A 24,286-nucleotide genomic window follows, 5' to 3' on the forward strand; every position below is an offset into this window, starting at 1 on the left:
TAGTTGTTTTGCTTTCCAAGCCTGAGAGACTAAATATGGGATTTGTGAAAGATCCTCAGGATCCTTGTCCTGAGATACAGCCTTGTTGAGTTGAGAGAGGCTTATCTCCAATTTTAATTGTGTAATGATGATTTTTCATACCCTGCAACTCAAGAAAATCTTAAGCGCAAAGGCCATAATGTGCATTAATTACAGTTCCTTAAAGGAATAAAGCAAGCTTTGACTGGTATTTTAATGACACACAAAAATCACTGAAATTCAGTGACATCCATTTCTCTTTTTTTCAGTTTTCTTCTTTATGGAAAGAAAAGTAAAATGGTCTAAAGTAGTTTGTGTGGTTGATAAAAGATGTCACTGAGGTAGTCCCTGAGTAAATTAGTGTTAACTGTAATAAAAATTTAAGCAACTCCCTTAGTGAATGAGATGTAAGGGAAAGTATAGCAAGGTTTTTATTTTTTCAATCATTAATTTGCTAAGTGGAAATAAATAATATTTTGTCAAAGACCACATTTTTGTTCTGGGATTAAACTGTGATTATGTCAAAATATGCAGGAAATTGAAAGAATAAAAAAACTTGAGGACCCAAACTATAAGGGAAGGTGGTACTGGCAAATAAAATCCACTGTCAGTGATATAAAGAAGGTGGGGCAATAGACATGGGGATATGAAGTCCTTTCGCAGGAAGAGTATAGTATATGTGTATATCATCCCCTTTTAAAAAATAAATTACTATACCTTTTGATTTCTTAGACATGTTCTTCCAGAGATAGTCTTGCACCATCTCTGCTGTGCCACTTAGTAGTAGTGTGGCTTTCAAAAAGTCACATAACCCTTCTGAGATTATTTCCTCACCTTTAAGCTAGAATGATCATGCTTGAACTTCTGAGAATGAAATGAGATAATGGATGTAAAAATGTTTGATCACTTATAAACTGAGTGTGTGTGTAATACCTTCATTCTCCACCACAATGAATCAGAAATTGGAAATGTTTCACAAAATAAAGATACAACATAATATAGATATTGTTAATTTGTGCTTTTCTAAATCAATATGCAGCCACAGAGATCCATTTCTACTTGAGTTTGACACTACTGGCCTGGGCTACCCAGAATGAAGGTCTTTGTGGGGTAGCAGAAAGAACAGCTTTGAATTTACTGTCAGTTATGCTCCTCTCTAGGCCTTAAGTTTTCTCATCTGTAAAATAACCAAAGTAGATTGAATGACCTTTGTAAAGTCCCTTCTTTCTTTGAATCTGTGATCTTTGCCTTTTGAAATCCTCTCTATCTCTCAATGAAGATGCAAATGCAATCATCTCCATGAGCCTTTCCCTTATCCTTCTAGCTGAGCAAGAGGACTTCCTTCCAGTTCTTTTTAGTACTTGGTTTCTGTCTCTCATACTAATTGCACTCTCTTGTTCTTATATCACTTTTAAAATTGTAAATTATTTGAGGAACAATGGCTAATATTCAATGGCTATGGGATGACTTATTCATTTGTTGAGTGGCCAACTAAATAAATTACTAGATTGTCAAAGATTTATGATGTAGGTTTCATTCCATATCAATTATTTCTTGAGTCATAACATGACATTAAAAAAAATATCAACATTCTATTTCATTCAGTTGAAGATGGAATTTATCTCAAATACCTCTTTTAGGAGATGGGTGGAGGTGGTTAGAGGGAGATCACAAACCATTAAGAGAATATCAGAATCCTACAAATTAAAAAATGTTTGCTAGAAGATAATTTAATTCTCTCTATAAAGTTTTATGTTTATAATCACCAGGCAAAATGAACTTTTTTTGTTATTTGAAAATTAATATCTCTCACAGTGCATATAGTATATAGAAATAGTAGGAATTCAAATTTCTAGTTTCTGTGTGAACCTAAAATTTTGCTACCTTTGAAATCTCTGTCTTAAAATTATTGTATCCCTTATCTTTTTCCAACTTTTTGGTCATTTACTGACCATTAAAATCTAGACTCGGTTGCTTAAAACTGGAAAACATACTGTATGGCATGTAGCAAAATAGTTTATAAAGTATTTTTATGATTTTGTCATCTTGAGGCATTGCTGAATTGCTGCTGAGATGGCCAGCCCTTAAAGCAGTGATTCCCAAAGTGGACACTACCGCCCCCTGGTGGGTGCTGCAGCGATCCAGGTGGGGATGTGATGGCCACCTGTGCATTTATCTTTCCTATTAATTACTATTAAATTTTTTAAAAAATCAATTTCCAGGGGGCTAAGTAATATTTTTTCTGGAAAGGGGGTGGTAGGCCAAAAAAATTTGGGAACCACTGCCTTAAAGGGATCAGAGAACCTTTATAATTTCTCAGCTAACGGGCATTTATTTTATTTTATTTTTATATCCTTTTTTATTTTTTTTTATATCCTTTCCTTCTATCTTGAATTGACAGTAAATACTGATTCTCCAAGGTAGAAGAGAGTGGTAAGGGGTAGGGAAATGGGGTTAAGTAACTTGTCCAGGGTCACATAGCTAGGAAGCATCTGCAGCCAGATCTTCCATTTCCAGGCCTGGCTTTCTATCCACTGAGCTGCCTAACTGCCCCTTCAACAGACATTTATTATGTGCTTGCTTATGTGCTACACACTATGCTTAAACACTGAGGATACAAATATTGAAGTAACTACTGCCCTCAAGGGACTTATATTCTATCAAAGGAAACATGTATATTCAGAATTGCATACTGAAATTATTCAAACTTATACAAAGTAGTTTTGGGAGGGAGAATACACTTGGGAGGTAGGGACCAAAAAGGCTTTTTATAGGGAATAACTCTTGAGCTGGACAAGAAATCAGGGAGTCTAATCAATGCAGATGAGCAGTAACTTTACTGGCCTGAAGGACTGCCTATAGGCTATGGAAGGCAGAAGACCCAGTGTCAAGTGTGAGGAAAAGCAAGACAGTCAGCTTGACTCTACAGGGAAGGAGAATTATATAGAATAAACCTAAAAATGTAGGCTGATGTCAAATTATTAAGGCCTTTAATTGGCAGAGCGAAGTATTTGTTTGACCCAGCAAGTAACAGGAAGACACTAAAGCACTGAAAAGGGCAATGGCTTGTCAGGCTTGTGAGTTAGGAAGACTGGCAGCTGAGAATAGAATGGATTGTTATGGTGGGAGATGAAACAAGGAGACAAACTAGAAACCTATTGCAATAGGCAATTGCTCTCTCATTTTCCCAACAGTTCTTATCAAATAGGCACTTTTTTCCTACAGCAATTTTTGTTTTCAGGTTTATACAGCAGACTTATTGAATTCCATTATTTCTGATTGTTCTTTGTCTGGTGTGCTCCATTGATCTACTTTTCTATTTTTTTTAAACCAATACCAAAATGGTTTTGATGATTGCTACTTTATACTATAGTATGAGGTTTATAAATGCTATTCTTTCATTCCTATCTTTTTTCTTTTGTTTATCCAAATTCTTTTATTTTGTTTAGCTCTGTAAAGTATTTCTTTGGTAATTTGGTATAGCGCTAAATCTGTTGGTTTGGGTTGGGCCTGGTTCAGGCCATTTCTTTGGCAGCTTAGATTTGATACTGGAACAGAGTGAGGTACGGCTGTTATTCAGTAGTTATACCAAGAGATTTACTTAGCCATAGGAAAAGAAGTTTAACAAAGATATATAGTTGAGGGCACTTTGAACTGATTCAGCAGAACAAAGCTCCTTTTTCAGAGATGCCCAATTTTTCCCACCAGACAAACATAACACCCCCAGAGCTCCTTGTGGTTATTTTGTACTGCTAGAAGAAAAGAGGAGAAATGGGTTGCAATAAGTAAGAGAAGGAGTCTTTGCAAGAAGAGAGCAGCCTCATGCTAGGAATGAAGTGACAAGGGATTCTGGAACACAGAGAGGGGATAAAGTTAGTGAACAACAACAGTTGCTCTGGGCTTTTGTACTCCCCGTTTCTTGAGCTGTCTAGGGCTTGGACTTCCTCTCTCTTGAGCTGGGAAGTTTTGGCTTTACTTCTGTTGTTCCTGACTGGAGAATCCTTCCTTGGTTTAAATCAAATTGTTCCTGTATGCTGAAAGTGTTCCTGTCTACTCAGAAGATCTGTGACCAGTGAACCTGAGCTAAAACTTGTCAGTGCTGGTGAAGGCCAGAAGCCAACTCTGGCCTGGTCCAACTAGGATTGAACTCAGCCATAAAGGGTTCACCCTTGAAGATATTAGAAGACCTGTTTCATCCTACAAATCAATCTGGGAGGATTAAATAGTCAGATTAGCTAGTCAGGTTTGGGAATCTAGAGAGCCTGGTTAAGGCCTAGGGAGTGTCAAGATAAAGAAAATACCCCTTGAGGGCGTTTAGGCGGTGGGAGGCTAGTGAGAACTCCTTAGATTTAGGGAACCCTTATTCTTTTATCCTCCCTTTATAATACCTTGGTTTCAAAATAAACCCCTTATCTGTTTTTTGCAATCTTTTCTGGGAGATTGAAAAGTGCACTGGTCCAGTGAGGGAAACTAAGGCTTTCTTCACTGAAGGTTACTGAGGAATCCAGTCAACCTCAGTAACTCAGTAACCTCATCAACACCATCCTTTTTAGGATCAATTATTTCAGTACCCAACCAGAAAGTGAGTTTAATAGCCTGAGCATTTAGTTCCCTTGAAACATTCGAATTTTAAATACTTTTCTTTTAATCAAATAGATTTTAAGTGATTTGCCTAGGGTCACATAGCTAGGAAATGTCTCCATCCAGATTTGAACTCAGGTGTTTCTATTTAGGCTTGATGCTTTCTATCCACTATCCTACCTACTTGCCCCTAAGTTTTCAATATTCTTTAAAGAGAAACTAGCCTATTTTTTATGAGTGAAGGAGTTAAGATATTTCTTCTATCAATCTGTAAATTATCTTTGCTCATATTGCCATTTTTACCTTATTTTAATATTGCTAGGACTGAATTTTCCTTTGTTTAAATTGTTCTTTATTTCTTTGAAGAGAATTTTCCCATCGAATCTCCACAGTCTTTTTACCTACCATCTGTTTTAGAATCAGTACTGTGTGTAGGTTCCAAGGCAGAAGAGCAATAAGGGTTAGTTAGTGGGGGTTAATTGACTTTCTAGGGTCACATAGCTAGGAAGTTTCTAAGACCAGATTTAAACCCAGGACCTCTGGTCTCTCTCTGGGTCTGGATCTCAAGCAGAGCCACCTGCTGCCCCTAAATCTCCATAGATACTGTGTGCTTTGGTGGATTGACTTAAAATATTTTGTATATCTTATAGTTATTTAAATGAGACTTCCCTTTCCATTATTGCTTTCTGGATTTTGTTATCTTTGTATAGAAATGCAAGTTTTCTAGGTAAGTCATCAGATAATCAGCAGATAGAAAGCTTTTTTCCTCTGTACATCTATAGGTTCTTCTGCTCTTGGTAGAATTTTTAGAATCAAATCAAATAATAGCAAGGAAAGGGATATCCTTGATTTACTCTTGTATTTCCTGGGAAAGGTTCTAGTGCTTCCCCAGTGCATATACTACTTGCTTTTAGTTTTAAATAGATAATTCTTAACATTTTTTTTAAGATGCCTCTATGGCAGAGGTATCAAACATACTGAAAAAGTTTAGTTTCCCCATTTCTATTTTGAGTTTGACTCAACAGAACACTACTGTTCTGTGCCTGTATTTTCTAGAGGTTTTAAGCCTCACAGACTTGTACTTTGTCAGACTTATTCAGAATCTATTGAGTTAAGCTTATGTTCTTGGATTTTTTGTATTTAATGTGATTAAATATGTTAATTGTTTTCCTTAACATTGAGCCATCTTTGCCTCCCTGATAACAATGTCATTTAATTAAATGTGATTTTTGATAGTGGGTTTCAATAATATGCCACAGGTTTTGAATTAAAATTAAATTTTTTAAATTAAAATGTTTGAATTTGTGCCTGTATTAGTAGTAGTTTTGTTATTGTCCTAAATTTAAAAAAAAATCAGTGACAAATCAGATGTTTGAGGGATGGATAGGAAAGGAACTACTGAATATCTTTCTGTAGGTTTGAATTTTGGAGAGATCATCTAATTGCCTAACTCTTTCTCCTAAAAGAGAATATATTATTTGTAGACAGTATTGTACTCAGAATTAGGTCAGGAAATGGATGGATATGGGAAAATTATAGGAATCCAGCCATATTATATTATAATTTATAAAAGATATCTTTGTTAATTTGGATAATTGATCAATCTATATATTTATTATTTTTTTAATTTAGAATGTTTTTCCATGGTTACATGATTCATGATTCCCCTCCTTCCCTCCCCACAAACAGAGCTGACAAACAGTTCCACTACGTTATACATGTATCATTGTTCAAAACCTATTTCCTTGTTATTCATATTTGCAGTAGAGTGATCTTTTAACATCTAAACCTTAATCACATCCCTTTCGCACTATGTGAGTGATCATATGTTTTCCTTCTGTGTTTCTGCTCCCACGGTTCTTTGGATGTGGATAGCTTTTTTTCTCATAAATTTCTCTGGATCATCCTTGGTCATTGCATTGCTGCTAGTAGAAAAGTCTATTACATTCAATTGAGCCATAATGTATCAGTCTCTGTGTACAAGTTCTCTTAGTTCTGCTCCTTTCTTTCTCCATCAATTTCACTTCCTGAAGGTCTTTCAAGTTCACATAGAATTCCTCCAGTTCATTATTCCATCACCATCAGATACCACAATTTATTCAGCCATTCCCCAATCGATGGATCAGTATACATTTATTAAGTGACTACTACATGCCAGGCACTGTGCTAAACACTGGAGATTTAAAAGGGAACATGGGGGGAAGGGGGGTGCAAAAGACAGTCCCTGTCTTCAAGTATCATACAATCTAATAGGGGAAGACAGCATGCAAACAAAAATATACAAAGCAGGCTATTTATAAGCTAAATAGGAACAAAAGGAAGACACTAGAATTGAAAGATTGGAGAAAGCGTTCTATAGAAGGTGAGATTTTTGTTGGAATATAAAGGAAACCTGGGAGGTCTGAGCCAAACTGGAGGATGAAGAGCAGAATTTCTCAGGGCTGAGGAAAAGCCAGAGAAAATGCCTAGGGCCAAAAGATGGAGTATCTTGTTCATTGAATAGCCAGGAGGCCACTAATGGTATGTTTTGGGGAGTAAGATGCAAGAAAGCTAGAAAGGTAGGAGTGGACCTGGTTATGAAGTATAAAAAACTTTGAATTCCAGACAGAATATTTTGTATTTTGTCATGGAGCCCCTGGAGTTTACTGAGGTGAGGTGGGAGGGTGGGCAGGGGAAAAGAGTGGTGAGACATGATGCTTTACTTTGTAAATTTACATTTACGCATTTAAATTTTACAAATTACTTTGGGGACTGAATGGGGGATAGATTAGAGCAGGGAGAGACTTGAGACATGCAGAGCAGGCCTACCAGCCGGCTATTGCAATAATCTAGGCAAAAAGATAAAGGTCTGCCCTAGAGTGGTAGCAGTATCAGAGGACAGAAGGGAGCATATTCACAAGATCTTACAAGGGCAAAAAGGACCCAAAATTGACAACAAGCCTGTGAGGTATGAGAAGTAAGAGAGTGAAAAATTGAGGATTAGTTCTAGGTTGTAAGGTTGTAAGCCTGAGGTTCTGGTGGAAGGAGATTGCCCTCTACAGTAATAAGGCAAGGGGTGTGTGTGTGTGTGTGTGTGTGTGTGTGTGTGTGTGTGTGTGTGTGTGTGTGTGTGTGTGTGTAGGTTTTAGGGGAAATATATAATGAGTTCTGTTTTGGACCTATTAAATGTAAGATGTGTTTGTGTAGGTTTTAGGGAAAATATAATGAGTTCTGTTTTGGACCTATGAAGTGTAAGATGGATGACTACTGGACAGTTCAAGCATCTGAAAGTGTTGAATATGCTAGATTGGAGGTCCCATCTGAGAAAGACCAGCTGATAGCCAGGATAGGTAGATTTGAGAATCATCATGATAGAGATGATCATCGTATCCATGGGAGCTGAGCACAAGATCACCAAGTAGGATAGAAAAAGTGAAGAGATCCCAGGATAGAACCCTGAAAAGAGAGCTTGATCTGAAAAGGATCTAGCAAATGAGACAGAGAAGGAATGAAGGAGAAGTAAGAAAGTGGTGGCCTGAAAACCATAGAGAAGAAAATGTCAAGGAGTGATCAGTTGTGTCAAAAACTACAGAGAGGTCAAAGAGAATGAGGATTGAGAAAAGGTTTGGATCTGGCAACTAAAGGATCATTAATAACTTTGAAGAGTCATTTCAGTAGAATGATTATATCATATTAAAGGGTTTAAGAAGAATGATCCAAGCCTGAGAGTAATCAGCAGTATGATAAGGGAGCTAGGGATTCAAGACAGTAGATAATGTAAAGTTAAATTGGTTCACCAAGGAGGCAAGATAGGGAAAAGAGGAGAGAGTGACCAGTGCAGGGGAGATGGAGAGAACTGAAGGGTCATGGGATTGGACGGTATAGCAAAAAAGTAGGATTTTCTAAGGAAAAGGAGAGGTAGAGGTGAAAAGGCAATTAATTTTGGTTGAATAAGGGGATTTTGAACTTAGAGGTAGTACTACACTTATGAGTGACAGCAAGATCAAGTCTGACCATTTTTATGTGTGACTGAGGTGGGATAGAGTCACACATGGAAAGTGTGTGGAAAGTGACTAGGTTGAGGAACTGATGGTTAAGATATTTGAGGGAAAATCAGTAGATATGCTGACTCCCCTAGAATGAAAGTGGGAGTTGAGAAAGAGAAAAATTTTAAGCCAATTACAAAACTCATTAAGAAAGGAATGACCTGGGAGTATGTGGACAGCAGTTAGGATTTTGATTGTTAAATGTAAATGGTATGAACTTTAAAGGAAGAGAAGTTACTGAGTGATGGGGGAAGGTGATAACCTGCAAGTGTCAATGGGGAAGCAGGGGATATTCCAGTTTCCTTACCTTGACTAGTGAACCAAGGAAAATGTGCAAGGATACAGCCAGCACTGAAAAGGGTGGCCAGGGAAGCTGTGGCATTAAGAGAAAAGCCAACTTTCAGTAAGAGCTAGCAGATGATTTAAGATGAAGGGAGCCTTTCCTTTTAAGGAACTTCTATTATAATTGAGCAATGGAGTAGAATATTGTTATGAATTGAATGTTGAATGTGAAAGGGTTAAATGAGTTTGGGAAAGGGCATTTTTTATCTTGAAGAGGTAAGGAGAAGCAGGGCAGGAGGGTCTTAGAAGATTGGAGGTGTCACCTTGAGACAAGACTTCAGTGTTTAGAGGTAGGTAGGGGGAATCTAATATACACATGATTATAAATAGGTGGCAGAGAACATGATAAGATTGGGGGACAAAGAATAGTCTGCTAGATCTGAAATAAGGGAGAAAAGGGAAATAAGGCTATAAGGGCAGATTGGAGTCAGATTGTACAGTACCTTGAACACTAGTGTTGGGTTTAAACTTTTTTATTTTTTTATTTTTATTTCTGTAACAGTGAACCTTGGGAGATTTTTTAATACCTTGGGAAGGTTATTCATGAGTGGAGGATAAACTGTAGATTGGATTACCAGGTGGAAGTTTTCCACTGTATTGTTTCTTTGTTCACACCTTAATTCTTACATTTGAGTTGAACTTTTAATCAATTTTTAAATCATTATGTATTGAATTCCATTAGTAGGAAATACTGAAATGAAGGGCACCAGTGAAAACTTGTATTCAGAAGGTTTGCCCAAGTTGAAATGCCGGTGAGAATCCAAAGAAACTTTGTCACACCTTGACTATATATAGTCCTGTAATGTCAGTTGAATGAAGAGAATGAACTGTCATTAGACCATAATTTCACAAGTTAAAAGCAAACAAAAAAGAGTCAAAATTTAAACAATAGAAACCTAAGCTAATAACAACAATAAAGAAGCATTAGTTACAGAAAAAATTGTAGATCTCTATCACTAGAGGGAGTGTCCACACTAGGATTTCCTTCATGATGATGAATTAAAGGGTCCAGACTCCTTTTTTCTCTTCTCTTTGCTACCTACACATTAATTGTTTATGGTACAATAAATACTTATTGAAAAATAAATGCAAGTCAATGATATTTCTTTAAGATTATTAGTGGAAAATAGTTAAGAGATCATTAAAAGTGTTCTTGTAGAAGCTTGAGCTATATTCCTCCAGGGGATTTTTAGCTCAGTAAAGTACTGCTCAGTAAAGAGAAAATCTTGGAAGAAATAATCATTAGAAAGCTAAAAAATACCATATAGTTAATATGAAAAGGAATTTAAATGCTTTTTAAAATTCAGCTTCTGAACTTTACAGTAATGGAAACTGAAAGTGGCAATCAAGACAAATCAATGGAAGAGGAAAGCACTGAACAGAAAAAAGAGGGGGAAAAAAAGAAACGATCAAGAGTCAAGCAGGTGCTTTCAGATATTGCTAAGCAAGTGGATTTCTGGTTTGGGGATGCCAATCTTCACAAGGACAGATTCCTTCGAGAGCAAATAGAGAAATCTCGAGATGGATGTAAGTTTCCTTTTATGTATTATATGTACTATGTATTTAGGCATGCATTAACTTTGAAGTTAGTCATTTATCTATATATGTTGATCCAAAAATTAAATTTACAAGGAAAAATGTCTTTTAACAAACTTTATAAAATAGTTTGTTTTGAACAAGGGCAAATAAATATAATTCTGTTTAAATCATTTATTATATACTGTACAAACTTATTAGTGATTGATTCCTATATTTGATTATGCTTTTTTATATAGTTATGGTCAGAATGTGTAATGTTCATCTGTCTATAACTTTGCTTCAAATTGCTTTTCTTATAACTCTTTGATAATTTCTTTATCTTCTTCATTTCTATTACATTTGGGTATTCTTTTTTTTTAAACATAGGTATTTGTTTATTTGTTTGTTTTTTGATAAATTTTTTATTTTTAGAAAAATTTTCCATGGTTACATAATTCATGTTTTTACTTTACCCTTGAGTGGGTATTCTTTTTTTTATTTTATTTTTATTTTTTTTTTTAACCTTAATTTCTATGTATTGGCTCCTTGATGGAAGAGTGGTAAGGGTAGGCAATGGGGGTCAAGTGACTTGCCCAGGGTCACACAGCTGGGAAGTGTCTGAGGCCGGATTTGAACCTAGGACCTCCAGTCTCTAGGCCTGACTCTCAATCCACTGAGCTACCCAGCTGCCCCCAAGTTGGTATTCTTTTTTAGGATACAAACCCCAAAAGTGAAACAAACCTTGCTCTACAGAAGCTTACCTTTTGAGATTTCATAGCTCTATTGAAGTATGTTATGAGAAATTTGTTGGCCATCTTCCCCAACAATATTTATTAATAAGTCTAGTTTTAAAAAATAAAAATGTCTGATATATTTTGGTCCCATATCTGGGTTGTTTTCTTTTTTCTTACAATCTGTTAATGTTTTGCCTTGTAGCTGGTAGCTTTGAGAAGAACTGAGGATTACAATTGTTTTAAGGCCAAACCCACATAGTAATCTCTTCTATGTGACAATCTATTTTTATAAAGGAATCTGTTGATGCTTTATTTTTACTGATATTGCACAAAATCTGTAAACTCATTTAGAAATTTACTATGTTGAACTATTGTATCGAACTAGCCACAAGCACTAAATTTCTCTCCAATTTAAATCTTTATTGCTGTCATTTCAGCTTTATGCTTGCCTTTATATTGGTTACCTTTGTCTGACTACTTTTAGTTGTTTTTTAATTTTATATCTATTAGTGCATATAAAATGCAAAAGATCTTTTAAGTGCATATCTTGTAATCTATAATCTGGTGACCCTCAGGGAAAAATTATCATCAGCATATTACATTTCTAATGTTTCCTAGATTATTTTTGCTTTCTTATTGCAATTATAACCATTTCTAATACACCAAATATAAGGGTTTTGTATCTTTAGCTAGCATTTATCATTTCCCAGTGGCTGTAGGTTTCAGGTGGATACTTGTGATCTTTATATTCTTAAGTGTTTTTAATTTTGACCTGATTCTGCATTTTTATCAGAGGTCTCTTCACTTTTATTGATACTGTAAAATAGAGCCATCCTACTATTCCTGATATAAATTTTATTTGGTGTTAAGAGGTAAACCATAAGATTATTTTACTTAGCAGTATTTTAATTTTCTATTCATTTTCATTAGGAGATTAGCCTATAATTTTAAAACTGTTTTAATTTTAAAAATCAGGGCCATATTTCCTTGATAAAAAGAAATGGGTAGCGTGCCTTCTGTTGTTCTACTTAGTAACATCCAAAGTTTTATTAGGAATTATTTGTTCTTTTGATGATTTGGAAAAATTCTTCTGTAACTGCTCTTACTCATAATTCATTGATACATTCTGCTACTTCTTCCTTTGAAATTGTTTTTTTTTCCCCACAGAATCAGACTTCCAGGGACCATTTGCCAGTGATGGGCAAACCTTTTTTTTTTTTTTAAACATTTATTAATATTTATTTTTTAGAAAAGTTAACATGGTTACATAATTCATGCTCTTACTTTCCCCTTCACCCTCCCTCAACTCCCCCCCCCCATGGCTGATTGGCTGATGCGTATTTCCACTGGTTTTATCATGTGTCATTGATCAAGACCTATTTCCAAATTGTTGATAGTTACATTGGTGTGGTCCTTTCAGGTCTACATCCCCAGTCATGTCCGCCTCAACCCAAGTGTTCAAGCAATTGTTTTTCTTCTGTGTTTCCACTCCTGTAGTTCTTCCTCTGAATGTGGATAGTGTTCTTTTCCATACATCCCTCAGAATTGTCCTGGGTCATTGCATTGCTGCTAGTACAGGAGCCCATTACATTCGATTTTACCTCAGTGTATTGGTCTCTGTGTACAGTGTTCTTCTGGCTCTGCTCCTTTCGCTCTGCATCAGTTCCTGGAGGTCTCTCCAGTTCACCTGGAACTCCTCCAGTTTATTATTCCTTTTAGCACAATAGTATTCCATCACCAGCATATACCATAATTTGTTCAGCCATACCCCCATTGAAGGACATACCCTCATTTTCCAGTTTTTTGCCACCACAAAAAGCACAGCTATAAATATTTTCATACATGTCTGTTTATCTATGATCTCTTTGGGGTGCAACCCCAACAATGGTATGGCTGGATCAAAGGGCAGGCATTCTTTTATAGCCCTTTGAGCATAGTTCCAAATTGGGGCAAACTTTTTAAAGAGGGGGCCAAAGGAAAGGAAATGCTCATCTGTCAGTGTTTCTTTTGGAAGTTTCATTGTATCCTGCTCATTTTATTTGTCAGATTAGGAATACTGTCTCCAGGTCGGATAAAACATTTCAGGGGGCCACATCTGACCCCCTGAAATGTTGCCCATCACTGCTTTATCACTGCTCTAGCCTGTTATTTAATAAGCACCCAACTCCACCCCTTTTTAGTCATGAATTTAATTTATTAGTTAATGAAGCATTTGTCCAATTCTATAGTGAATGGGGAATTATTTTCCCTCTAGAGGGAGCCTCTTCCATTTTTATTAGTTCTCATTGTTGCATTTTTCTTGCACCAATCCTAATGCCACATTTTACAGTAGCCAAATGTCTCCATTGAGTCTTTTCTTTTCTGGCCTCAATATGCCATAAACTTAAGGTCCAGGAAAGTGGTTGGAACTGGACTCTCCCTTCCCAGGCATTGTTGTATCTCTCTGGTTACCATTTTTGGCTGAGAAATTAGAAAATGACCCCAAACTCTTATGAAGCAAGGGCCGAGAGGTGTCATCTCGGTAATTCATGGAATTGGGCAACCAAAGAAATGAGCAAAGAACTAACCAAAAGGCAGTAGAGAGGCTCATCACTGTCTGCTTTGGGCTAAATTTGTCTACCTTGTTGACAGAAATGAGAAACTTTGCCAAATGCTTTATTAAATATTTATTTGATGTGGTAATCCTGTCAAAAATTTCATCAGTTCAACATGGTCTATTACAGCTTTTCCTTTCCAAAGTGTCTATTTTCACAACATTTAAAGTCAAGTGCATGAGCTTAGTTTGCAGATAAGTATTAGCACTTATTTAAGGTATGCAGGGAGCTCATTTGGTAGATTCAGTTCTTGACAGTTGACCAAAGTTGCCTATCTGTGGTACTAAGATACCTCTCCCATTCTATAATAACTTTAAAAGATTTATTTCATTTATGTGTCCTATTGTGTCTTTGAAGACTGGGGCATTTTATATCCCCATTGTCTAGCATAGTACACATACACAGTAGAAGCTTAGAGTACTTGAATTAAACATTCATTAGTTCAGAATTCCTTTCAAGTTTATCTGGACTTGAATTTGAGAGGATCTCAGGTACTGTACCTGGTTGTCTGGGGTTTCAGCTACTTTTTGGATACTTCTTGGTCTGTCATATAGAAGGAAATAATTCACTTTTTCTTTGATCCTTTCCTCTTCCCCCAATACTTCCTGTCAGCTTTCTCATATTCTCAGTTTTTACTCTATAGATGTTCCTGCATAACTGTACTTTTTTGTATCCTGTAAAGAGCTTTGTATATTCACCTCTTATATATATATAACCTCTTACTTTTTTATTAATTATTTTTAAAATCTTATTTTGATCCTTGAGAGCCTTGTGTTCCTTGGGGATTGTTTTCTTTTAGAATTTAAGGTCATGATATCCTACTTATATTGCCCCTTTCATCCTACCAAGTTAGCCTTTTCAGAAATGCAAATTAACACCTTTCAGGTGTAAACCACCATTAGAAAGGCAAATTGGTAAAAGATGACAAATAGCTTGGTAAAAAGAAGACAAATAGCTCTTGTAAATTTTTAAAACTTTTAACTTGGATTCTTAGTCAAGTTGCTAAAGTATCCACATTCAGTACTTATCATTTTTTAGGTTAAATTTTAGCACCTGACCAAAATGTATTATGCTATATTGACATATAAATGCAAAGACTGTTCTAGTCAAGTGACTAGTCCTTAAAAAGAATGTATTTCATTGCTAAAATTAGAACCAGCCCAATTGATCCCTTGCTGTTGAAATCTCCAATTCCCATGCTCCCTTCCAGCATTTAAGAGAAATATTCTGTAGCTGTGCCACCTGAAGGGCAAAGATAGAAGGGGTGAAATAAGCCAGAGTTAATCTCTTAAAATAGGAATCTTACCATAGATAAGAAATTTGCCTAAGGCCTTAGTGGCCAGAATGATACTTTTGGAATTTTGAGTCAGGATGGGTGAAAGATCCTTGCCCTCAAACCCTTTGAAGGGCTTTTATATTTTAACAAGCAGACTACATGAGTTCAGTCTCTGGATATTTCTCAAAATATAAATTTGGGGAGGGGGTAGGATTTGGAAGTGATTTTGTAAATTCCACTGATTAAAATGATACTGAGGAATAACATAGGAAGTTTAAGCTATGCATAATTCCATGTATTGAAGATCTGTAACAATTGAGATTAAACCATGTTTTTTATGTTTACAAAATAATCATAATGTTCCACTGGCTAAAAAGACATCCCCCATTATCGACTATTTTAAATAGGAAATTTTTCAACCCCAAACTTGCCATTTGGGTTATTTTCCTTGCTACTACTACCCTCAACTAAAAGTAACTTCATTTTTATCAATTTTAACCTTTAGATGTTGATATATCACTTCTTGTATCATTTAACAAAATGAAAAAATTGACAACTGATGGGAAATTAATAGCCAGAGCCTTAAAAAGTTCATCTGTTGTAGAGGTGAGTATAATTTAACTTCTTAGTTGACATTCTCATAACCTTCTATTCATGAACTACTTTTTAACAGTTTTTTCCCCACCCCTAGTTGGATTTGGAAGGCACAAGAGTAAGGAGGCGTCAGCCACTGGGTGAGAAGCCAAAAGATGTGGATGATCGTACTGTCTACGTGGTAAGGTTTATATACAATTTGGGAGGTTATGTTTAAACAAAGATTTATTGAATATTTTAGAACCTGGTAGATGAGAGACCCTACAGACTTCCTCCATCCTTGCAAACACCTCCCAGCAATGGGATCAGAAGTGCATAAATTTTTGTTTCTGTCATTTGTAAAGAATTGAAACAGCTTAATGTCAAGGCTTATTGAAATAATTTTTTAAAATTTCATTTTAACTGTTTTAGGAACTGCTTCCCAAGAATGTTAATCATAGCTGGATTGAAAGAGTATTTGGAAAATGTGGGAATGTTGTTTATATCAGCATTCCTCATTACAAGTCCACTGGAGACCCAAAGGGATTTGCATTTGTAGAATTTGAAACAAAAGAACAAGCTGACAAAGCTATAGAGGTAGGTGGTCAAACTTGAGGTGACTGAGGTGAAACACACACTCTGGAGGGAAAGGGATAAAGGGGGATGTTACAGAGACAAAGGACATTTTGAAAATGGCACACATTTGACTAATTTCCTACTTATGTTTTTTTAAGTTTTTAAATAATCCACCAGAGGAAGCACCAAGAAAACCTGGAATGTTTCCAAAGACAGTGAAAAACAAACCTATACCTACCCTTAATACTAATATCTGTAGAGTTGCTGGTAGGTCCTCTTTTTCATATTTATATTTTAATTTAATTTGGAAACATTTGACAAGCATTTAATGATATGATTTCTATACAGAAGAAAAGAAGAAAAAAAAGAAAAAGAAATCCCGAATTAAAAAGGAAGGTATTCAGACAGCAGTGGAACCCAAGGAAACAAATACAGATGCCACTGAGGAACATCTAGAACATGTAAACAAGCTTAAAAGGCATAGAACAACATCAGAGGGCTCTGAAGTGGGTAGTTCAGATACCCAAAGACCACCCTGTAAGAAGGAGAAGAAAAAAAAGGAACGATCTGAAGTGTTGGGTTTACCTGAAGAAGTCAGAGGGAAGAGGAAGAGAACGAATTCTGGAGATGTAGAGACACTGATGCCAAGATCAAAAGTTAAGAAAAGCTCTCTGAAGGAAGAAAGTACTAAAGAGGAGCAGTCAAAAGCTGAAATACCAAAGGATTGTAAAGGTAGGGATATGGGGGGAAAGCCCTTTTTTTTAAAGGATAAATGGTCAAACAGTAGTAATTACAATTAATCATCTCTTCTCTTTTAGACCTAGAAGTCTCTACTGAAGAGGAGAAAGATGCTGGAGATATGAAAGATGGATCCCTTTTAAAATCAAAAAGGAAGCATAAGAAGAAACATAAAGAAAGACACAAAATGGGGGAGGAGGTCATACCATTAAGAGTACTATCAAAGTATGTTACTAAATAACAACTCCTTTTGTTTAGTTAGGCTCAATTTTATTAAGATAGACACATACATCTGTATCTACAGAGACATAGTGAAATAAAATTTGTGGAAAATACCTTATTTAATGTCTTCCAGGCCATCACCATTGCTAAAGTGCAATTCCCGTTTATATAGAACAGAGTTGCATGTTAGCAACAGTAGTGGCCTGTAGCCAAAGAAATTTTGTAACCCACGTGGGAAAAATCTAGTAAATAAATTCTTTATGCCTTTAGGAATCACCACAACTCAAACATGGAAGCACTTAATTTTTTAAAATCACAGCAAGCACTTCCATGTTAAAGCAGAGGAGGTCCTCAAATTTGTGTCCATTCATTCAAAATAGATCAGGCTTTCAAACATACCCAGTTTTTTTGTAATAAGAATAGTAAGACTCACCATCACTAAAACATGGAAGCACTTACTTTTTTTAGAAACAAAGCAAGTAAATCCACGTTTAAGTGACGGGGAATCCTGAAAACAGATTCGGAAGCCCAACATTGAATCCTCCACGAACATCTCATCCTGCAAAATGAGAACATTTTTCATTTCCAAGATTCACGTCAGAAATTGTATGAAATCTACCTAAAACTGCCAATTTGGAACCCTCTCCACTGAAACATGGAAGCACTTACTTTTTTATTACATAGCAGGTACCCCCATGTTAAAGCAAAGAGAATTCCTTTAAGTCCTAACGTTAAAACAATTCAAGGAATCAAAATATCCCTAATTCATTGAAGGAGGAGAGCAGGATTCACTCCTACCAAAACATGGAAGCACTTACCTTTTTATTAATCACAGAAAGTACCTCCATGTTAAAGTAGAAGGGGTCCCAAGAGTTCCCGTTGGGGGTTAAGTGGATTCTCTCATACCTTAACAGGAGTCAGTTTTCTCTTCCTTCTTGGCTTCCTCTTCAGCTTGTGTCTAAGACTCTAGCTCCCCCTACTTCTATTTATACCATTCTTAACTCCAGAGTTCCTTTTGCCTTTTTATCTCAAAGAATCATTACATGAGGCTTTTGTTATTTTAATGTATCTGCTCTCTGGGGATGTATGATCCTGGGTGGGTCTGGATGGCTTTTTTTTTTTTTTTTTTTTGAAGTATACAGTTGTCAAAGTTAACTGCTAAAACCATTACCACAAGATATCCTCCTCTTTAAAAATCCCCTATCAACTCCTTTGATGGCACAGATTAGAGTAACAATGAGTGTTCTCACAGTGTCCGAATAGGCATTGTGTTTCTATCTATCTGAGCTGTAGCTGTTTGCAAAAACCTCTATATGTTAAATGTATGTAAATACAGAAATTGCTTCCATTGGGTATTATTTCTTTTTAGAAATTCCTTTTGATGCCAGTAAATACTAAGGAATGTTATCACTTATGTTGGGGGGGTGGAATTTTAACAAAGCTTTTAAAATTTTTAATCTAATTTTTTTCTTGAAAAAAAATTTATCTTCCCTAGTTAATGAATTAATCCTGAAACTTATTTCCAGAAATCTATATTCGAAAAGCATTCTTAATAAAGTCCCTAGGGAACTAAAAACACTGCAGTCTTTTATGATTGTTTTAGAGATGTACAGTTGTTTACTTGTTTGCTAGGTTTTCTTTAAAGTGCAAAGAGGTCATTTAAGCATATGCATAAAGTAAAAAAAAAAAAGGAAAGTTTTGCAAATCACATATTTGGCTATTTTTCTCATTCTTTTGTCATTAGCTGACAACAGTATTTCATTCAGTTTTCTTCCCTTCTAGGAGTGAATGGATGGAATTGAAAAAAGAGTATTTGGCTCTGCAGAAAGCCAGTATGGCTTCTTTAAAAAAAACAATATCTCAAATAAAGTCAGAGAATTCTGGGCAGATGGACACAGACCCTGGAATTAAAAATGGCCATGGTAAAGACAGTGTTATAACTTTTATAATTCATATATCCTTTTTATTTAAATGTTATTTTTCCTATTTGGAGATATACCTCAAATTAAAACATTATGGCTAATAGAAGTTTTTTTAACCCATTTAATTTATAAAGATTTGTCAGGGAAATAGATTTTCAGGTATCATTTAATAAGTATAGATTGGTTCTCAGTAAATAGTTGGGTATGTACATTTTATTTTGAAATGCTGTCTAGACACCAAAACTTGAATATTTACAGAATTATTTTCTATGCCTTTTGTTGATTGTATAACTTAACCCTTCAAGGAATGATACTTTTACTCCCTTAGTTTCCCTACATTTTTCAATTTTCAATTTCAAGTTCACTCTTATGTAGTGAGATTTTTGGTTAAGTACTTCTTTGGACCAAATCATCATCTACCTAATATTAACCAACACATTTTTAGGCCTAGGTGCTCAATATTCAGTGAAATTTATGGACCAGGAACATTGTACCTTGGTGTGCACGATTAAGTGCCTAAAAGACCTAAACATCTTTCTATAAGCCAACCAAATCACTATGTCAGAGGTTTTGAAAATTCTTGGTTCTCTCTTAGAATACCTTTCAAAAGGAAATTATCACTGTAGAAATTCTCAGTTGTAGTTTTGTCCTCACTACATAAAAAAAGAGCATATTTTTGTAAAGTTCTAGTGAGTTCTTCCATTTGGGGATTCCCATGGATAACATTTTTTTGTTCCAAATAACTTCATGGAAATGAATGAAATTACTTTTTATTTCACAGTAATGAGAGTGTCTATGACTTAAAATACTCGTCTTATTTAGCTTGAAATTTTAAAAAAATTATCACTAAGTAATACTTATAGTTAATTTAAAAATATATAAATAAATAATTCCTGAGAGAAAACTTGAAGACTTTTCCCCACTGTTATATATTTTCTTTGAAATCCTTAAAAGCTTTTCACTCTTTTCCAACCTTAGGACTCATAAAATTTTGGAGCAAAATTCATCAAGAAATATATATATATGATAAATTTAATAATCACTGTAGCCAACCAGAGAAATCCTAGAGTTTGCTATGATAATTTTGCATTACATTTCTCCTTTGTCATATTTGTTACCAGTGAAATTTTTTTTGTCCTTTTCCTTTTCAAATTAACAGCAAACAGTGAAGACTGTCAGCCCCCTGAGAAGGTTAACACAATGGGACCCCAGTTTGTGAGTGGAGTGATAGTGAAGATCATTAGCACAGATCCCTTGCCAAGCAGGAAACACCTCAGGGTAAGGCTTTGAGTCTTCAGGTTAACTGTCACCTTTCCCTGGAATAACCCTACTTGCCTGGGAAAATATTTTGAATATGTAAAACTGTTTAGACTAATCAAATTGGAATGTCTCCTTCATAGAAAGTGCCTGAAAGTTTTCTGTTTGTTAGTAAATGGTAAACTTGGCCCAAAGCCTTTAAGAAGTCCTTTCTGTTGTATAACAAGCCTTTTTAAAGCTTTGAGTTAAAAGCTTTAAGTCCTTTATTGCTTTGAAAGTCAACTTCCAGTTTCTTACTTTTACTATTTGAAATTAAGTAGAATTGTAAAAGGCTTTAAGTTTATACACAGTTAATCATTTTAATTGGAGTGAAATGAAGATGACTCTGTTGTAGTAGAATAATGTTTGACTAAAAAATTACAATTTTTCAATTAATTTTTTTTATTTTATTAAAGTCTAAAAGACTACAATACAAAATGTAAGATTTTTTTCCCCCAAAGATAATATACTTTGGCAGAAAAGCTAAAATTTTTTTAAACCTTGATCAGAATTTTATTAACCTGAAACTTTAATTTGAAATTTTCTTAATATTTACAATTTTAGTGGACATTCAGGAGATAGAACTTGGAGTGTGTACTTCTTAAGTTTAATTTTCATTCATTTTCAAATTTATTTTAAAGAAAAAGAAACATTTTAAAGGAATCAATTTACTAATATGTTTTTTGTTAGCTAGATTGTAAGTTAAAATGTGATAGTTAAGACATTAGGACTAAATGATATATGGTTCCATTCTAGCTCTAAAACTCTGATTTGTGAGTTTTGTTTTTTTTTTTCTAAAAATAATAATGGATTTTTACTGCACCATCTTGCTCCTTTTGCCTAATTTCTTTCATAAATACTTGTAGCATAACTTTTTCAAGGGATGAAAATTTAGGTGCCTTGTCTTTGTAAATAATGTAGTGAATAATAAATGTTAAATTAAATTTATTAAATCCCCTCCCCCCCTAGGTAATTGACCCAAAAGGGACAACCTTGACCCCATTATCACCTAGTTCTGATTCATCTTGGCCAGACTGAGAATGATTATTCAGTAAATATTTAAGTACCTATAGTGTGTAAGACACTTTAATAAAGGAATTAATAGTGAAGATTGCAAATAAGAAACTAATGTGGGCATGATCTTGATTATAGTACATAATTGAAAGAAAGTGTGTAAAATAAAAATCAGAAAAGTAAACACTGATTTTCAAGTACATAAAGTCTTAGGCAAAATAAATTGAATTCTGACAATAAGTTCATTATATTTATCATCAAATAGATTACAAAGACCTCATAACACTAATTTATTATGACCTTACAAAAAGTGAATTGTATGTAGCTCCTATAACCAAAAATTTGGCTATTTACTGACTAACTGGGAATAAAATACTGTAATATGTTCCTCTGGTACCATTAAAATAATTTTAAAATGAAATTCTCTAATTTAAAAGAAATGCACATCCCAATTTGGTACTTTCTTTTAAAAATTATTAACCAAAAGAGCCTTCCCCCCCCCCCTTGTTTTTAACAACAATCTACTGTTTTTTGTTGTTTCGTTTTTGTTTTGTTTTGGAGGGGGATATTTTTTTATAGCCTCAGTTTTTTATTATAGTTAAAAGTTATCTCAAAATTAAGGGAAAAGGAATTAAGGAAGATTCCTTTTCTATTGACTAGTTCCAATTTTTTTTTTTATGGATGGGACTTGGAGAATTAAGAATAATGTCACATTCCTGCATAAGAGGATTGTCTTTGGTAGAACCTGCTGTGACCAAAATTGATTAGAAATACAGAATCCTAGTTAATTTCCCCTCACAGCAGGTTTTTACAGGTAAACTTTTCAGTATTTCTGATTGAGACTATTGGTCTCAATTGTTTAGAAGAGTTTATTTAGGGATTTTGATAGAAATTAGTGAGAGACTGTTAATCATGTGTCCATCATTATATTTGAAGAGATTGGAAAGGCTTTTTTTCCTTTATATTTATAATGCTAACCTGAAAAACCGTCAAATTTACTTAAAGCAACATGTATTTTTGAAAATGTGAATGGGAACAAATTGCATTCTGAATGTATTTTTTTTGATGATGAGAAAGGGTTTTAAAGTTAATTCTCAGACTTTATGTAACATTTTTAGTACACGACATCTTTATACCTCTCTTCTGCAGTCTTCACATACCTGTAGCTGATCAGGAATGTGAAGTGACATATAGATAAAATCTAAGCTTCGACTGCAGGGGTGTGGTTGTTAATAGAAAATACATGAAACTAAGTTATAGTTAGTTAAAAACCAGTGTGTTAAATGATGTCTCTTTTTCCAGTTTCCTTTTATGAATATTTTTACCTGCTCTAAAAGAAATGTGATGCTTCTCTCAAATTATTTCATGCTGATTTATCATACTAATTTTGAAATTTTATCAAAGCATTCGTTATATGAATTTAATTTTTGGTAAAGGGTTAGGAAACAATAATAGAATTTATCTCTCAATTACTTTTTAATTCTATTTCTCTGGTGGTCTACAGGAAACCTTGGCAGTGGTAGCTGAAGTTGTCTATGTTGATGTGCTGGAAGGAGATACAGAATGCCATGCTAGATTTAAAACTCCAGAGGATGCTCAGGCAGTAGTCAAAGCACATGCAGAAATTAAAAAGAAATGTAATTGGAAGTTTGAGATCCTCTCTGGTAAGATTTTCAACAGTAGGAAATGTTAATTTGCAAAATAGTTTTTTAAATGGACAAACATGACAAGGAATATGGCTACCTTTCAGTTTGCTGAATGGCAAGCTACAATTTAGATGTGAACATATGGAAAGTGTTGTTAGCCCCACAGTCTTTGTGAGGCTATCCTCTGCCCTCTTTAGCCTGGACATGATTAAACTTGGACTGCCCCAGACTGGTTGATCACTTTTTGTGTTTGCACATTTCCCATTCTAGCTCTCTTGCTTTTGGAAGATGGGGCCAGTGCAATCTTTAGACAATCAAGGAGACCTCAGACGTAAATGTTTGTTAAGATTTTGAAACAACTACAGTACATTGGATGAGAGGCAATGGGTTATTTATTGAGATTTCTGAGCTGTGATTATATTAATCAGTTGTCCGTATTTCTTGTTTTAAAGGTGACCATGAACAGAGATACTGGCAGAAGATTTTAGTAGATAGGCAGGCTAAATTGAATCAACCCCGTGAAAAGAAAAGAGGAACAGAGAAGGTAAACAGAATCTGCATTTCTTTTGCTTTTATAACACATGTAGAACCTCCTTAGTAGAGATTTTTTTCCTTCTGAATTTTGTAAAACTCAACAACCACATTATACCATGGTCCCTGTAATTCCCTAGACAGTATGTTTTATTTTGACAAGTCAAATCAAGTTGACAAGCATTTATTAAGGGCTTGGCCTGCAGTGCCAGGCACTATACTAAGCCTTGGGGATATTATGTCCTCAAGGAGCTCACAATCAAATGGGGGGAAACGACATGTAAATCCCTATGAACAGACTATATATTATCAAAATAAACTTCTCTAGGATTCTTTTACAAAACTTGAAGTTAACGTCAGTTTTACCCCTCACCAAGATAAATATCTTTGGTATTTCTTTGCTTTTAATGTACTTTGTATTCTGAGTTAAGCAGTCTTGATTTCTGGCCCCTTGTATGTTAAAGTTTAATAAAAACTGTTATTTGAAGAATGTCTTACAAGTAAAATCAGTGTATTTAGAACAGTTTATAAAGATATGAGGCTTCACAGATAAGATGAGAAACCTTATGCATACCGTGCCTCCTAGTAATGGCAGTTTTATCACTTTGAGAGGGTTCTTGTTTTAACCTAGAAGTACAATCAAGATCTTCAAAAAAATTAAGTGACTTAAAAATAAATCA

At 34.8% G+C, this 24,286-nt stretch overlaps 1 protein-coding gene across 1 annotated transcript in view; it reads left to right on the forward strand.

Annotated features, from left to right (window-relative positions):
- Positions 1 to 24,286, forward strand: part of LARP7 (La ribonucleoprotein 7, transcriptional regulator) — a 30,857-nt gene that overhangs the window by 1,919 nt on the left and 4,652 nt on the right. The window contains exons 2-12 of the mRNA XM_044680486.1: positions 10,290 to 10,493; positions 15,594 to 15,694; positions 15,780 to 15,863; positions 16,094 to 16,258; positions 16,396 to 16,504; positions 16,586 to 16,969; positions 17,056 to 17,200; positions 18,980 to 19,119; positions 20,279 to 20,397; positions 22,934 to 23,093; positions 23,528 to 23,619. Coding sequence (XP_044536421.1) covers positions 10,292 to 10,493; positions 15,594 to 15,694; positions 15,780 to 15,863; positions 16,094 to 16,258; positions 16,396 to 16,504; positions 16,586 to 16,969; positions 17,056 to 17,200; positions 18,980 to 19,119; positions 20,279 to 20,397; positions 22,934 to 23,093; positions 23,528 to 23,619 — 1,701 coding nt within the window. The 5' untranslated portion in view covers positions 10,290 to 10,291. The remainder of the gene's footprint in view (positions 1 to 10,289; positions 10,494 to 15,593; positions 15,695 to 15,779; positions 15,864 to 16,093; positions 16,259 to 16,395; positions 16,505 to 16,585; positions 16,970 to 17,055; positions 17,201 to 18,979; positions 19,120 to 20,278; positions 20,398 to 22,933; positions 23,094 to 23,527; positions 23,620 to 24,286) is intronic.

This window comes from Gracilinanus agilis, chromosome 6 (assembly GCF_016433145.1).
Source record: "Gracilinanus agilis isolate LMUSP501 chromosome 6, AgileGrace, whole genome shotgun sequence".
Taxonomy (NCBI): domain Eukaryota; kingdom Metazoa; phylum Chordata; class Mammalia; order Didelphimorphia; family Didelphidae; genus Gracilinanus; species Gracilinanus agilis.